Source organism: Schistocerca nitens, chromosome 9, assembly GCF_023898315.1.
Source record: "Schistocerca nitens isolate TAMUIC-IGC-003100 chromosome 9, iqSchNite1.1, whole genome shotgun sequence".
NCBI lineage: Eukaryota > Metazoa > Arthropoda > Insecta > Orthoptera > Acrididae > Schistocerca > Schistocerca nitens.
Window position 1 is genome coordinate 11,576,565 of NC_064622.1, and position 17,532 is coordinate 11,594,096.

At 41.1% G+C, this 17,532-nt stretch overlaps 1 protein-coding gene across 4 annotated transcripts in view; it reads left to right on the forward strand.

The window, feature by feature from the left end:
• LOC126204419 (protein strawberry notch) overlaps positions 1-17,532 on the forward strand; it is a 264,401-nt gene that overhangs the window by 113,977 nt on the left and 132,892 nt on the right. For all 4 annotated transcript variants that reach the window (XR_007540499.1, XM_049938805.1, XM_049938806.1 and 1 more), the window contains 2 exons: positions 138-257; positions 12,081-12,241. Coding sequence is in view for 3 of the 4 variants with exons in the window: in XM_049938805.1 (XP_049794762.1) it covers positions 138-257; positions 12,081-12,241 (281 nt within the window). In the remaining variant the exon portion in view is untranslated. The remainder of the gene's footprint in view (positions 1-137; positions 258-12,080; positions 12,242-17,532) is intronic.

Sequence of the window (17,532 nt, forward strand, 5' to 3'; positions counted from 1 at the left end):
TTATTATATTTGTATGCTAATGTATGTTCATAGGGAGTTATATAAAGCAAAAGAATGAAGTTGAGAAGTAATCTTGTTTATCTCAATGCAAATTTTTAAAAGTCTCAAAACTAATACATTTTGCATTTGTGTTACAGGGAGGCTGTAAAGTGTGGTAAATGTGTGGTTATTGGCCTGCAGTCCACTGGAGAAGCAAGGACACTGGAGCAGTTAGAAAGGGACGATGGGGAATTGTCCGATTTTGTTTCGACGGCAAAGTAAGTTTTGTATAGACTGTCATTTTCATTAACTGAACTACAGGAAAATGGAGGATGTCATTTGAGTTAGGAAAATGGAGGCTATCATTTGAGTGTCTTCATGTCTGTAGGTCCAATTTCTGTTGGTAACTTGTTACTTTTGTCTAAAATGAGATCTTTGTAAGTTAAAAATGTGATGATTAAGGCGTACATTCTTTGTGGTAGAGTAAGCCGTGGACACAAACCAAATTCGTTCCCTCATTGTTCTTACTCCCACACACTGTACAGGTAAACTTAGACATGAATCTGGAAGTGAACTCGAGTTCAGTAGCTTAGCAGCTGAGGCGACTGCTTAAGGAAAGCAGGAGATCCCAAACACTTCGACTGGTGACTGGCAGAGGTTCTTGCTAGCAGTGATGGATTCGTCACATTGCAGGGCCAGCAGTTTCAGTCAGTTCCCACCATTACCTCTTTGTATTGCTTCCTTTGTCAAAACATTCATTTTAATTCGGTTGAAAAATGTTAGTCCAGTTCAAAAAATTGGAACAAATTTTGTTAGGTGTGAATATCATGGTTGTGCAGAACTAAAATTTGTCAAGATGTTTCAAATTTTTGACAGTAAACTTTCAGAAGCAGCTTAGTAAAAAACAAACTAGGATACAGGAAGTAGTTTCAGCTCCATGGCAGTAACTTTCTGTTTTCAGTTGTCAAAGGCAGGGTAGTCGCCTGAGAAGCACAGGAGGGGGGTTGTGCTACAATTTCTGTAGTTGGTGGATGTGGCTCCAGAGTGACTTTAGGATATCCTTAGTTTCTTCACTGGCACATGATATTTGGCACTGTTTCTGGGCATCCGACATTATCCTCACTAGTCATGAAGTCTCTGCCAGTGTCAGTTATTTATTATTTTTCTCATTCTTTCGCACGAATTGAATGCCTAGGCTAGCCCGCCCGTCTAGGTGTGTGGTCTAACGCCCTGCTTCCTGAGCGGGAAGGCGTGCCGGTCCCCGGCACGAATCCGTCTGGCAGGTTAGTATTGAGGTCTGGTGTGTTGGCCAGCCTATGTGTGGTTTTTAATGTTGTTTTCCATTTACTTCTACGAATGCAGGCTGGTTCCCCTTATTCCGCCTCAGTCGGCGATTGCTGTGCAAACGCTACCTCCACGTACACGTACGCCATAATTACTCTACCACGCAAACATTTGGGGTTATACTCGTCATTCCCGTTGGTGGGTGGGTCTACTGGGGGCCGCACCACAAAGTAACCCTGGGTTCGGGGTGGGGCGGCAGTGGTTTGGGTGGACTGCTTTGGCCTGTTGTGGGGTTCTGACCCACTGAGGGCTATGGCGGGACAAAGCCTCTCCGTCATTTCTGGCTCCCCGATTTAAATACGGTACAGTACACTGCCTAGGCTGCAAACCCTATTTCACAGCCCAGCTTTCAAGATTGTAAGTTTAGACTGTATTATGTGAATTTCTTGTAACGATTTTTTATGTTACGTTATACTAAGAAGGAAATGCAGCTTACCTTTGACAATACCAGACATATTTAACCCCCCCCCCCCCCCCCTCCCCCAATGATGTTATAGTAAACAGGTGACAGCATAAATATTTCCCATTTCAGTTCTGTAATCTCATTTGATTTGAAAATCGTTATTTCCATCGATGTGGCAACATCTGTTAAAAAGCTGACCTGCTATCATATTATGAAAGTTTGAAGTGCTGCCATTGAGAATGCAGATTAGCCTCTGTCATACACTGTAAGATGCCTTGCAAAGTTCAGATGTAGATGTAGAAGAGTAAGCTCTATCGTTAATTGTTTATAACGGTTTTCTGTTGTCATGCCTCGAATGTCTTCACACGAATGGTACTCTTGACCATTAACTGGGTAGGGGCACTAAATTGTGAGATGTAATTGCTGGCCTGTACTCAACCTTCAGGTGGTGGCATTTTTAGTACTGTTGACAGACACGTGTAAAGCTGCAGAAAATAATCCTAACTTTTGGAACTAGTTTGTTTCTTGAGGATGAAAGAGTGAAGGACTGGAGAGAGCTAAGAAAAAAAGGCAGAAGCCGGGAAGAGTGTAGTACTGCTGTACTCCCGAGTGTAGTACTTTGGTATGATTAGCAGTTGTCCTGAAAAGTCCCCTAAACTGCCCAGCAGAAGGAGTGCAAGGGAGACTGAACAACCAGACGAGAGAGTTTTAAATGATGACTAACTGACAACCTCAGCTGCTGATAGGTGTTGTTGTTATACCTCGATGTGGACAGCTGAAAATGTGTGCCCCGACCAGGACTCGAACCCGGGATCTCCTGCTTACATGGCAGACGCTCTATCCATCTGAGCCACCGAGGACACAGATGAATAGCGCGACTGCAGGGACTTATCCCTTGCACGCTTCCCGTGAGACTCACATTCCCGACTGTCCACAATTCTACATATGTATTGTACCTTATAGACATCAACAATAACTGTTCTTTCGAGAACAAGTTACTGTCTTAGTATATATAGTTAAAGGCTACCCAGCCATTGACCTTTGTCTGTGCGAATGCGCACAGGTTGCCCTAACTCTTACGGGAATCGCCAGCGCGTGCGCGAGTAATGAGTGGGTGGGCAAATGTCTATAAGGTACAATACATATGTAGAATTGTTGGACAGTCGGGAATGTGAGTCTCACGGGAAGCGTGCAAGGGATAAGTCCCTGCAGTCGCGCTATTCATCTGTGTCCTCGGTGGCTCAGATGGATAGAGCGTCTGCCATGTAAGCAGGAGATCCCGGGTTCGAGTCCCGGTCGGGGCACACATTTTCAGCTGTCCACATCGAGGTATAACAACAACACCTATCAGCAGCTGAGGTTGTCAGTTAGTCATCATTTATTTCAGGGAAAAGCTGCACGGTCATCAACAATAACTGTTCTTTCGAGAACAAGTTACTGTCTTAGTATATAGAGAGAGTTTTAGCTTAAGAGAAAAGAATGATAGGAAATTCGTCATTGAAGATCAGTGGCTGGAAATATTGAAAAACTTCACATTTCCAAGAAACTAAACTTTTCAGGAGGCACAGAAAACGTCCCAGGTCTCAAAATTATGCGGAAATCCGATTTTTCTTCTCATTTTTCATTAAAATGAATTTAGCGGGATGAATGTCAGTGCTCTGTAGGCAGTCCTAATATATGTTCTTGACGTTATGTTTAAATTTATTTACTAAACTTGTGGGCTTTCTCAATATGTTGTAAAAAATAAACATAAATCAGTACTCAACACGTACTTTATTCCTAATACGGACAAAAATCAAACAAATTATGGCTATTTTCCATTCCCTTTGGCATTATACTCCACACAGGGTTCATTTCTTGACAGATGTTGGCCAATTCTATATGTCAGAATAGAAATTCTTTATGATTTCTTCTTTTGGTAGGAATGGTAGAAATTGCCATAGGTCATGCATTTTCTTCTCATTTATGGATTCATGGCCATCATAAGCCTGACTCCTGGGGCTTAGTGGAATTACAATTCGATTAGCCAGTTAGGAACATGTGCTCTTCTGTCCCATCAGTGAATGACCTGTCTTTAACACCACCAAGAGTTTCATGTGAATAGCAGAACTGCATGAATTGTGTTACATGAAAGTGCTGTTTGTTATTTCTAGGTGAAGCCCTTCCTTGAGTTTCAGTGGAAATTGCATTCTTTTTGTGTAACTTCAGCCACCATTCCTTAACATTAGCATCTCTTCTGTTTTCGGTGTTTTCACTTCAAAATTCATTTTCCTCTGGATTATGCATATTCTTTCAGCAAATATATCGTATCCACCTTTCTGATTTTCCTTTTCGCCATGCTGGAATCTCTGTCACAAGGAAGGCAAGAGTGGCCTCTTATTGGAAAGCAATGGGTGATGAGCTGAAATCTTCCCTGTGCCACAGACATTAAACAAAATCAGAGGATGAGTGAAGGTTTTTAAAATGTTGTTTAATGTTTTTGAACATCTGCCTCATAATATTAAAGTTAAGTTTAGGGTTAAGATAATTCCATTCTTTCCTGACCAGAAACTAGTTGATGTGATTTTTCATGTCAACTATAAAAGCCACTGGTTTTGCATTTTCAGGAGGGCATTTTTCCCTCTTATGTAGCGGAGTTTTACCTTTTTAGCTGATTGCACAGGTACTTTATTCAGTCACTACAGAGACCAAAAAAATTTAGAAGACAATTTTGCAAACCTGAATGTAGACTCTGATAACCAAAAAACGTATGACTGTCCTGGTTTCTTCCTCTCAAATTTCTTATCACTGTAAGCTTCTTTCTTGCCACTGGTTTTACTTCTATGAGGCTTTGAAGGGATCCATCCTGTTCATATTTTGTTAGGAAGTGGATAAATTTTATGTATAATTCTATCCTGCTGCCCTCCATTATCTTAGTTGTCATGCACTTCATTCAACAACTGGAAATAGAATTACATATTCAGTTGAACTTGGGATTCTAATCATTATGTTCACTGTGGTAATTAAACATTAATTTTGAAGCAATACTAAGTTTCAGGTTATAACTCACCTGCAGTCATAACCGTGTTATTTTGGTTGAATTCTATTCCCTTTCCAATTTGTATATGCATCATTTTTCACTCTTGCTCGTTTTATGGCTATATGTTGTAGAAATTCCACTGTGTTTATTCTTTTTTTCATTACTTTCTGAATTCGCCACTAGCATCGCAGTTGTGTGACACTTTACCACCAATAACAATATAAATCGATTAAACCAAAGAGTAAGAGGCAATATCGGCTATTCTCTCTGTTTAAAATAGTGCTGACAACTTAGAACTCTGAGAAAGCCTATCTCTTTTGTACTTGTGGGGTTTCTCTTCAGGTAAGGTGATACAATGGCTGCAAAACAATACAAGAAATGCCAGAACATGTGAGATTTCTCTGTATTATGATCGGGCTATATGTTTAAAGTAAAAAATCAGAGGTAACTCGGTTTTTTTCAAAAAATGGACATGTGGGGTTTCTCAGTATTCTCTTTCAAATGACACACAAGTCATGGTGAAGGTCGCCCAAACAGTCGCATCAGTACACAGTGTATCAATCCCTCTGGTGGCAACGAAGGCATTCTTACCTGCAAATGATTGTAAAGGTATCAAATGGTATGCTGGCACTGATTGTCACAAGCAGCTTGTGTCTTTTGTTGCAATTCGGCAATGGTTCTTGTAGGCCCTGGAGAATGAGTAAACTCCTAGACCATGTCCCGTATGTGTTCAGTCCACAAGAGATCTGGTGATCTTGCTGGCCAGAGCACAAATTGTATGCTACAAAGAGCACATTGCATTGCAGCATTTGTCTGTGGACTCGAATGGCCAGTCGAATAAGCACGTCACCTTCCTGTTGAAGAAATGGCAACAGCACTGTGATAACAAACTGTGAAATGTAGTGGACAGCAGTTACCTCAAATTGCCCCTTATTGCTCCCCACACACCCACAAAGCAAGAAGCCTGGGATGGGACCCGTGTGTTGTGAGTGAATGCACTGTGGAATAGACAGCTCACCAAATGTACACTCCTGGAAATGGAAAAAAGAACACATTGACACCGGTGTGTCAGACCCACCATACTTGCTCCGGACACTGCGAGAGGGCTGTACAAGCAATGATCACACGCACGGCACAGCGGACACACCAGAAACCGCGGTGTTGGCCGTCGAATGGCGCTAGCTGCGCAGCATTTGTGCACCGCCGCCGTCAGTGTCAGCCAGTTTGCCGTGGCATACGGAGCTCCATCGCAGTCTTTAACACTGGTAGCATGCCGCGACAGCGTGGACGTGAACCGTATGTGCAGTTGACGGACTTTGAGCGAGGGCGTATAGTGGGCATGCGGGAGGCCGGGTGGACGTACCGCCGAATTGCTCAACACGTGGGGCGTGAGGTCTCCACAGTACATCGATGTTGTCGCCAGTGGTCGGCGGAAGGTGCACGTGCCTGTCGACCTGGGACCGGACCGCAGCGACGCACGGATGCACGCCAAGACCGTAGGATCCTACGCAGTGCCGTAGGGGACCGCACCGCCACTTCCCAGCAAATTAGGGACACTGTTGCTCCTGGGGTATCGGCGAGGACCATTCGCAACCGTCTCCATGAAGCTGGGCTACGGTCCCGCACACCGTTAGGCCGTCTTCCGCTCACGCCCCAACATCGTGCAGCCCGCCTCCAGTGGTGTCGTGACAGGCGTGAATGGAGGGACGAATGGAGACGTGTCGTCTTCAGCGATGAGAGTCGCTTCTGCCTTGGTGCCAATGATGGTCGTATGCGTGTTTGGCGCCGTGCAGGTGAGCGCCACAATCAGGACTGCATACGACCGAGGCACACAGGGCCAACACCCGGCATCATGGTGTGGGGAGCGATCTCCTACACTGGCCGTGCACCACTGGTGATCGTCGAGGGGACACTGAATAGTGCACGGTACATCCAAACCGTCATCGAACCCATCGTTCTACCATTCCTAGACCGGCAAGGGAACTTGCTGTTCCAACAGGACAATGCACGTCCGCATGTATCCCGTGCCACCCAACGTGCTCTAGAAGGTGTAAGTCAACTACCCTGGCCAGCAAGATCTCCGGATCTGTCCCCCATTGAGCATGTTTGGGACTGGATGAAGCGTCGTCTCACGCGGTCTGCACGTCCAGCACGAACGCTGGTCCAACTGAGGCGCCAGGTGGAAATAGCATGGCAAGCCGTTCCACAGGACTACATCCAGCATCTCTACGATCGTCTCCATGGGAGAATAGCAGCCTGCATTGCTGCGAAAGGTGGATATACACTGTACTAGTGCCGACATTGTGCATGCTCTGTTGCCTGTGTCTATGTGCCTGTGGTTCTGTCAGTGTGATCATGTGATGTATCTGACCCCAGGAATGTGTCAATAAAGTTTCCCCTTCCTGGGACAATGAATTCACGGTGTTCTTATTTCAATTTCCAGGAGTGTATGTCCATCATTTGTATACAGACAAACTTACGCTTATCACAGAGTGCCATTCCACTTGCTAGTCAGCTCTTTCATGACACCAGGGTAACCATGTTTGACAGTGTTGTGGTGTCAGTGGCACACGATCTTAGTTCTTCTGCAAGAAGATCGTTCCTGTTATTCCCTGATGACGTAGCCACAACATATGCCCAGATTTCGTTCCCAGATGACGATCGGCCACCTACTGTTGCTTGCACTTTATGTCAGTGTTACATGGACATCCAGAACCACCTATACAGGTGTGGGAATGTTCCATAGACCACTATTGAAAGCAGCGACTTTTCACCGATACAGTATGCCCGACAAGAGCAGCAGTCCATCTATATGTCTATCCAGTTTCCAGCTGGTCCCCCACAGTACGACCCCATTCAAATGGCTGAAGGTGTACATACTCAGGAGTACATACTTATCGGCTGGGCACAGTTGTAGTTACCGCTTGCAGAATTGAAACAGAGGGTACAGACAGGCCTCCTGAGCGCCTTATCATCACCGACGACCGTGACATGTGAATCACTAACACCCCAACCACTCAGTGTGCATATATTATACACTAGTGTATGACTAAAGATATTTCTTGTGGGTGTCATCCTCACCTCCCCCTGACATTTTGACATGTATCGCCACTTTCTGAAACTGCCTATTGGTGCTGTAGGTTAGAGTCCCAGGTATCTCACTCTGTAGTTGTTTGCAAGTAAGCAACACAGAGAGTTTTGCATGGTGGTCTAGACTCCAGAGCCTTAAAAATAAGTGTTGTGCAGAGCAGCTGCGTAGTGCAGTGGTAAAGATACATTGCAAACATGCAGAAGGCTGTGGATTCTAGTCTTGACAGGATCTTTGACGTTTTCTATTTTTAAATCTTTATTGAAATGGCTTCGATAATTATGTGTATTCAGTTAATTGATTTAAATTTAATTTTTGTGTTTCTAATACTTTGCCATGTCATTTTCATCATCCTATGCATTTTTATTAACTCATATTTTTTCTTCCTGTCATTCTTTTTTCATGTGAAATTTTGTGAATATAATTCTAATTATTAATCATTCCGCCCTGAGATGCTGGAGTTGCTGGTCTTGTATGCTTGCTTATGCGTGTGAATGGTGTGCCCCTCTCTTTACTAATGAGGGCTGTGGCCAGAACCTCTACGTGAGTGTCTTTTAATTGTGTGTCTGCAACTTGATGTTCCCGAGGACATGCAGCTTTACTGTATGATTAAATGATGATGGCGTCCTCTTGGGTAAAATATTCCGGAGGTAAAATAGTCCCCCATTCGGATCTCCGGGCGGGGACTACTCAAGAGGACGTCGTTATCAGGAGAAAGAAAACTGGCATTCTACGGATCGGAGCGTGGAATGTCAGATCCCTTAATCGGGCAGGTAGGTTAGAAAATTTAAAAAGGGAAATGGAGAGGTTAAAGTTAGATATAGTGGGAATTAGTGAAGTTCGGTGGCAGGAGGAACAAGACTTTTGGTCAGGTGATTACAGGGTTATAAACACAAAATCAAATAGGGGTAATGCAGGAGTAGGTTTAATAATGAATAAAAAAATAGGAGTGCGGGTTAGCTACTACAAACAGCATAGTGAACGCATCATTGTGGCCAAGATAGACACAAAGCCCATGCCTACTACAGTAGTACAAGTCTATATGCCAACTAGCTCTGCAGATGATGAAGAAATTGATGAAATGTATGACGAGATAAAAGAAATTATTCAGGTAGTGAAGGGAGACGAAAATTTAATAGTCATGGGTGACTGGAATTCGTCAGTAGGAAAAGGGAGAGAAGGAAACATAGTAGGTGAATATGGATTGGGGGGAAGAAATGAAAGAGGAAGCCGCCTTGTAGAATTTTGCACAGAGCATAACTTAATCATAGCTAACACTTGGTTCAAGAATCATAAAAGAAGGTTGTATACCTGGAAGAATCCTGGAGATACTAATAGGTATCAGATAGATTATATAATGGTAAGACAGAGATTTAGGAACCAGGTTTTAAATTGTAAGACATTTCCAGGGGCAGATGTGGATTCTGACCACAATCTATTGGTTATGAACTGCAGATTGAAACTGAAGAAACTGCAAAAAGGTGGGAATTTAAGGAGATGGGACCTGGATAAACTGAAAGAACCAGAGGTTGTAGAGAGTTTCAGGGAGAGCATAAGGGAACAATTGACAGGAATGGGGGAAAGAAATACAGTAGAAGAAGAATGGGTAGCTCTGAGGGAGGAACTAGTGAAGGCAGCAGAGGATCAAGTAGGTAAAAAGACGAGGGCTAATAGAAATCCTTGGGTAACAGAAGAAATATTGAATTTAATTGATGAAAGGAGAAAATATAAAAATGCAGTAAATGAAGCAGGCCAAAGGGAATACAAACGTCTCAAAAATGAGATCGACAGAAAGTGCAAAATGGCTAAGCAGGGATGGCTAGAGGACAAATGTAAGGATGTAGAGGCTTGTCTCACTAGGGGTAAGATAGATACAGGAAAATTAAAGAGACCTTTGGAGAGAAGAGAACCACTTGTATGAATATCAAGAGCTCAGATGGCAACCCAGTTCTAAGCAAAGAAGGGAAGGCAGAAAGGTGGAAGGAGTATATAGAGGGTTTATACAAGGGCGATGTACTTGAGGACAGTATTATGGAAGTGGAAGAGGATGTAGATGAAGATGAAATGGGAGATAAGATACTGCGTGAAGAGTTTGACAGAGCACTGAAAGACCTGAGTCGAAACAAGGCCCCGGGAGTAGACAACATTCCATTAGAACTACTGATGGCCTTGGGAGAGCCAGTCATGACAAAACTCTACCATCTGGTGAGCAAGATGTATGAGACTGGCGAAATACCCACAGACTTCAAGAAGAATATAATAATTCCAATACCAAAGAAAGCAGGTGTTGACAGATGTGAAAATTACCGAACTATCAGTTTAATAAGTCACAGCTGCAAAATACTAACGCGAATTCTTTACAGACGAATGGAAAAACTGGTAGAAGCGGACCTCGGGGAAGATCAGTTTGGATTCCGTAGAAATGTTGGAACACGTGAGGCAATACTAACCTTACGACTTATCTTAGAAGAAAGATTAAGAAAAGGCAAACCTACGTTTCTAGCATTTGTAGACTTAGAGAAAGCTTTTGACAACGTTAACTGGAATACTCTCTTTCAAATTCTGAAGGTAGCAGGGGTAAAATACAGGGAGCGAAAGGCTATTTACAATTTGTACAGAAACCAGATGGCAGTTATAAGAGTCGAGGGGCATGAAAGGGAAGCAGTGGTTGGGAAAGGAGTGAGACAGGGTTGTAGCCTCTCCCCGATGTTATTCAATCTGTATATTGAGCAAGCAGTAAAGGAAACAAAAGAAAAATTCGGAGTAGGTATTAAAATTCATGGAGAAGAAGTAAAAACTTTGAGGTTCGCCGATGACATTGTAATTCTGTCAGAGACAGCAAAGGACTTGGAAGAGCAGTTGAACGGAATGGACAGTGTCTTGAAAGGAGGATATGAGATGAACATCAACAAAAGCAAAACGAGGATAATGGAATGTAGTCAAATTAAATCGGGTGATGCTGAGGGGATTAGATTAGGAAATGAGACACTTCAAGTAGTAAAGGAGTTTTGCTATTTAGGGAGTAAAATAACTGATGATGGTCGAAGTAGAGAGGATATAAAATGTAGACTGGCAATGGCAAGGAAATCGTTTCTGAAGAAGAGAAATTTGTTAACATCGAGTATAGATTTATGTGTCAGGAAGTCGTTTCTGAAAGTATTTGTATGGAGTGTAGCCATGTATGGAAGTGAAACATGGACGATAACCAGTTTGGACAAGAAGAGAATAGAAGCTTTCGAAATGTGGTGTTACAGAAGAATGCTCAAGATAAGGTGGGTAGATCACGTAACTAATGAGGAGGTATTGAATAGGATTGGGGAGAAGAGAAGTTTGTGGCATAACTTGACTAGAAGAAGGGATCGGTTGGTAGGACATGTTTTGAGGCATCAAGGGATCACAAATTTAGCATTGGAGGGCAGCGTGGAGGGTAAAAATCGTAGAGGGAGACCAAGAGATCAATACACTAAGCAGATTCAGAAGGATGTAGGTTGCAGTAGGTACTGGGAGATGAAGAAGCTTGCACAGGATAGAGTAGCATGGAGAGCTGCATCAAACCAGTCTCAGGACTGAAGACCACAACAACAGCAACTTACGGCAATCTGTATTTTCCTACAATTTTGATTCTAATTTTTTTAAATTTTTGTATTATTGTTTGAAAGCACCAATCTATCAGTTAAAGAAATAAAAGACAAAATAATATGTTTATATTGGCTGTGTAATGGTGTCAAAAATGTATTTTTCATTATAATATGTACATTGTTTTTTGATTGTAACCACCTTACAGACATTTAAAACATAAATTAATGTTGTACTGTGAACAAAATAATAGCAGCTGTAGATTTGAACAAGAAAAGGGATTGTAAATAAAACTAACTTGAGTAAAATGAGGAATATAAACAATTACTGCAATAACTTGGACAAAAATATAAAATCATAAAACAGAAGAAATTGCATCGAAGTTAGTATATAAAAATAATTCAGATCACAGAGATGAATATTCCAAATGAAAAAAGAACAATAGAAGGAGAAAAAATCATCTCTTCAAATACATTTTCATCGATTGCTCGCAGCCGAGAGCCCTGTGTGATGAATGGCTTCATGGTTTCAGAAAGCTGTTCCCAAATCTGGTGACCTCCCCTTATAAGAGATTATATGAGCCATGGCAGTAAAGAGTCTTGCTCAAGGAACATAATATTTTTATTGCTATTGGCGGGTGTGCTTTCACAGAATGGTATTTTTCATTTCAGAGGTGTTCTGCAGTCATTGGTGGAGAAACACTTTCCAGCTCCTGATAGAAACCGCATCCATAGGCTGCTTGGGATTGATCCTCCGAAGAAAGAGAAGATAAGTGATAATGGTGATATTGATGCTGAACCTGGAGGTTCTAGTGGAGGGAAGAGGAAACCAGGTACTTTGATTAATTACGCCATACACGGAGACCTTGTTTTAAATGTCTAATTGAATCTATACTCGATGGGTGGGGGTGTCGGGGTGGGGGAAGGTGTATTACTTGCTTCTGTATAATTTGCATGCTTCTGTGAATTTTTTGTGATTATAGAGATCTTTTTAGGTTTCTCTCACATTAGTTATTAATAAATGACAGAAGTGACATTAATTAAATGAATTAAAGCCACAAGGAAAAAACTACTGTTTCTCATACAGAGTTAGGATTGAGTGAGGTATATAAAATTAAGAGGCTGGTTTAAAATTAACCCTTTTCGATTTGTGTTCTTCCTCAGAAGGCATCTGTAGTTTCTATTCCTTCTCTCTGGTCAACCATTGCTCTACGTATAAAATGGTTGTCTTTATCTTCCATTATTGAGTTGAAATTAATTAATATTGCCTGTGAAAATCAATGTTTATTAGGTTTGGTGGAGTTTACCAGAAATTCAGTTTCTTATTCATTAGATAGAAGCCATCAGTGGCATAAAATAAGTCTTACCTGAACTACCAATACATAAGAGCTATCGCTACCACTTAGCTGCCAAATGTACTTGAAAGTACTGTTCAAGAATCATGAAAACCGCATTGGGTATCGCTGCTCGGTGGGAAAGCGATATGTATCAGATCCAAATATAAAGTAAATGTTGGATGTGGCTCAACTTTCTGCGATTCAGTTTTGCTTGGAAACAAATTGAAGCATAATTACTTGATAAAGAGAGGCATATGCTATTTCATAAAAAAGTTGTTTAACTCGTGACACAAAGGCTTTTAGACATAGACAAAATTCACAGAGCACTCTGTGAAAGAATGCCTGTAAAGGCTCATCAAGTATTTGTATTTCAGAACGCTCAATTTTAGGTATTGTACAGTATTATTATGAACAAATGATGGTAAAGGTTCTGCTGCTGAGATTCGTGTGATAAAGGGGGAGAGATTTTTGATAATTACAAGTATAGATACAAATGAGCACTTACGTGGTGACAAACACAGTAGTTTACTATTGTAAATACTGTTTATGGAAACATGATGACTGAAAATGATGATCATAGATTTTTGCAGGATGCTGCTATGACAAAAGTGTTCAGCTGCTTCTACAGGCCCCATAGTGCTGCAGTAACTATAAAGTGTTAAGTATGGAGTGCTTGCATTTACGTCTACACCTACATCTGCAATCTGCAAACCATTGTGAAGTGCATGGCAGGTTGTACCTGTTATTAAGGATTCTTCCTGTTCCATTCACATGTGGAGTTTGTGAAGAATTATTGTTTCAGTGCTTCTGTGCATATTGCAATTATTCTAATGTTATCCTTACGATTCCTCGGTGGGCAACACATAGGGGAATTTAGTGTATTTCTAGAGTCATCATTTAAAAGCACGTTTTTGAAACTTCGTTGGTAGACTTCTCTGTGACACTCTCTCAAGGGCCAAACAAACCTGTGACTATTCGTGCTGCTCTTCTCTGTATACGTTCAATATCCCCTGTTAGTCCTATTTGGTATGTGTCACACACACTTGAGCGATATTCTAGAATGATTCACAAGAGTGATTTGTAAGCAATCTTAATCTCAAGTCTACCACCTATTTTACTTACAACAGAGCGAATTTGATCATTCTACAAAGTGTTGGACCCAGATATTTGTACAAGTTGCCCAATTCATAAAGGGAGGCAACCTCCATGGTATCCAGTCACTGTAAAGAAACTTCCGAAGAAACAGAGATTACGGCATAATAGATGTAAAACAAAGTGTAGAGCTACAGATAGAGAGATGCTGAATGAAACACATTAGGCTGTAAAGAGAGCAATGTGTGATGCCTTCAATGCCTATCAAAGCAGAATATTGTCAAGCGATCTTTCATAGAACCTAAAGAAATTCTGGTCATATGTAACGGTTGTTAGTGGCACCGTAGTTAATGTCCAGTCCCTAGTGAATGAGGCAGGAACTGAAATAGAGGGTAGCAAAGCAAAAGCTGAAATGCTTAACTTTGTTTTCAAATGTTCCTTCACAAAGGGAAACCCATTGACCCAATTTAATCCTTGTACCACTGAAAAGATGAATAAAATAAGCATTATTGTAAGTAGCGTCCAGAAACAGCTGAAATCATTAAAACTAAACAAATCTCCAGGGCCCAGTGCAATCCCTGTCAGACTCGGTAATGAATTTGTGGCTGAGTTAGCCCCTTTTCCAAGTATAATCTATTGTAGATTCCTCGAACAAGAAGCCGTGACCACTTCTTGGAAAAAAGGCACAGGTCACACCCATCTACAACAGGGGTACTAGAAGTGATCCACAAAACCACCGTCCAATGTCCTTGACGTCGATTTGTTACAGAATCTAAGAACATATTCTGAGCTCAAACATAATGAGGTATCTTGAACAGAATGATCTCCTCATTGCTAACCAGCATGGATTCAGAGTATATTGATCATGTGAAACTCAACTTGCACTTTTGTCACATAACATACTGAAAGCTTTGTATCAAGGCAGTCAGGTAGATACTATATTTCTTGATTTCTGAAAAGCATTTGACTCAGTGCCACATCTATGTGTTGTTGTTGTGGTCTTCAGTCCTGAGACTGGTTTGATGCAGCTCTCCATGCTACTCTATCCTGTGCAAGCTTCTTCATCTCCCAGTACCTACTGCAACCTACATCCTTCTGAATCTGCTTAGTGTATGCATCTCTTGGTCTCCATCTATGTTTATTGTCAAAAATACTGTAATAGGGCGTATCAAGCAAAATTTGTGACTGGATTGAGGACTTTTTGGTAGGAAGGATGCAGCATGTTTATCTTGGATTGAGAGTCATTGTCAGATGTAAAAGTAACTTAGGATGTGCCCCAGGAAAGGGTTTTGGCACCTTTGCTGTTCATGTTGTATGTTAATGACATTGCTGATATTGTTAATAGTGAAATCAGGCTTTTTACAGATGATGCAGTTATCTATAATGAAGTACTATCTGAAAGAAGCTGCATAAATATTTAGTCAGATATTTATAAGATTTCAAAGTGGAGCAGACATTGGCAACTTGCTTTAAATGTTCAGAAATGTCAAATTTTGCACTTCACAAAATGGAAAAAATGTAGTATCCTACGACTATAATATCAGTGAGTCACTGTTAGAATCAGCCAGCTCATACAAATACCTGTGTGTAACACTTTATAGGGGTATGAAATGGAATGATTACATGGGTTCAGTTGTGGGTAAAGCAGGTGGTAGATTCCGGTTTATTGGTAGAATACTGGAAAAGTGCAGTCAAACTATAAAGGAATTGCTAAGAAATCACTTGTGCAACAGGTTCTAGAATATTGCTCAAGTGTGTGGGATACTGAATGTATACAGAGAAGGGCAGCACGAATGGTTGAAGGTTTGTTTAATCTGTGGGAGAGTGTCTCAGATATACTGAAGGAGCTGAACTGGGAGACTCTTGAAGATAGACATAAACTATCCTGTGAAAGTCTATTAACAAAATTTCAAGAACCAGCTGTAAATGATTAGTCTAAAAAAAATACAACCCCCTACGTATCACTCACATAGGGATCGTGAGGATAAGATTAGAATATAGAATAATCCCTGCCTGCACAGAGGCATTCAGTCAGTCATTCTGCCCACGATCCATACTTGAATGGAACAGGAAGAAACCCTAGTAACTGGTACAATGGGATGTACTCTCTGCCATGGACCTCACAGAGGTTTTGCGGTGGGTGTATGTAGATGCAGATTCTGACTGTGACTCATTGATATTTTAGCAGTAGGATACTACGTTTTTTTCGTTTTGTACCTTGCTAATCTTTGCCCCACTTTGAAATCTTATCAAGATCTGACTGAATATCTAAGCAGCTTCTTTCAGACAGTACTTCATTATAGGTAACTGCATCATCTGCAAAAAGTGTAAGGTTACTATTAACAATGTCCGCAAGATCACTAATATACAGCATGAACAGCAGGGGTCCCGACACACTTTCTGGGGTACACCCGTAGTTACTACTACACCTGACGGTGACTCTCCATCCAAGATAACATGCTGCATCCTCCCTACCAATGTGATCAAACTTTTGACAGTAAGTGTAGGTGTGCTACTGAGTCAAATGCTTTTTTTGGAAATTAAGAAATACTGCGTGTACCTGATTACCTTGATCCAATGCTTTCAGTATGTCATGTGAGTTGTGTTTTACATGATCGATATTTTTGGACTGTGTGCTATTTGCCATGGAGGAGGTCATTCTGTTCAAGATACCCCATTATGTTTGAGCTCAGAATATTTTCTAAGATTGTACAACAAATTCATGTCAAAGATATTGAACGGTAGTTTTGTGAATCACTTCTAGTAACCTTCTTCTAGATGGGTGTTATCCGTGCCATTGTCCAAGAACTGGGCACAGTTTTTTGTTTGAGGCATGTATGATAGATTATAGTTAGAATAGGGGCTATTTCAGCCACAAATTCAGTATAGAATCTGGTAGGGAATCCATCTGTCTCTGGATCTTTGTTCAATTTTAATAATTTCAGCTATTTCTCAGCACCACAGGCACTAATACTCTTTTTCACTCATCTTTTCTGTGGTATGAGGATTAAATTGGGGCACCTGGATTTTCCTTTGTAAAGGAACATTTGAAAACGGGAGTAAGCATTTCAGCTTTTGCTTTGTTACAATAAATTTCAGTTCCTTTCTCATTCGTTAAGGACTGGAAAATAACTTTGATGCCACTAACAGCCTTTACATATGACCAGAATTTCTTTGGGTTTTGTGAAATATCATTTGACGATATTCTGCTATGGTAGTCATTGAAGGCTTCACAAAATTCCCTCTCAATGGACAGACATGCTTTACTCAGCATCTCTCTATATGTAGTCCTATGATTTGTTTCACACTATTATGCTGTAATCTCTGTTTCTTAAGAAATTTCTTTTCAGTGACATTATGCCATGGAGGGTCCCTCCAATTATGATCTGTTCTGGGTACATATCTATCCAGTGCATGAGCAACTATTCTTTTAAACTTGAGCCATAGTTCCTCTACATGCTCCTGCCCTGTGCTGAAAGTTTTAGATTTCTTATTGAGATATGACATTACTGTTTTTTTATCTAGTTTACTGAACATAATGTATCTTTGTACTTGGTTTAGTTGTCCTTTGTACTTTGGTAATCATTGTTGCCACAACCATGTTATGGTCAGTGATAACAGTTTCAGTGTAGACATCCTCAAAGAGGTTTGTTGCCATTGGATCCAATATGTTTCCATCATGAGTGTGGATTTGA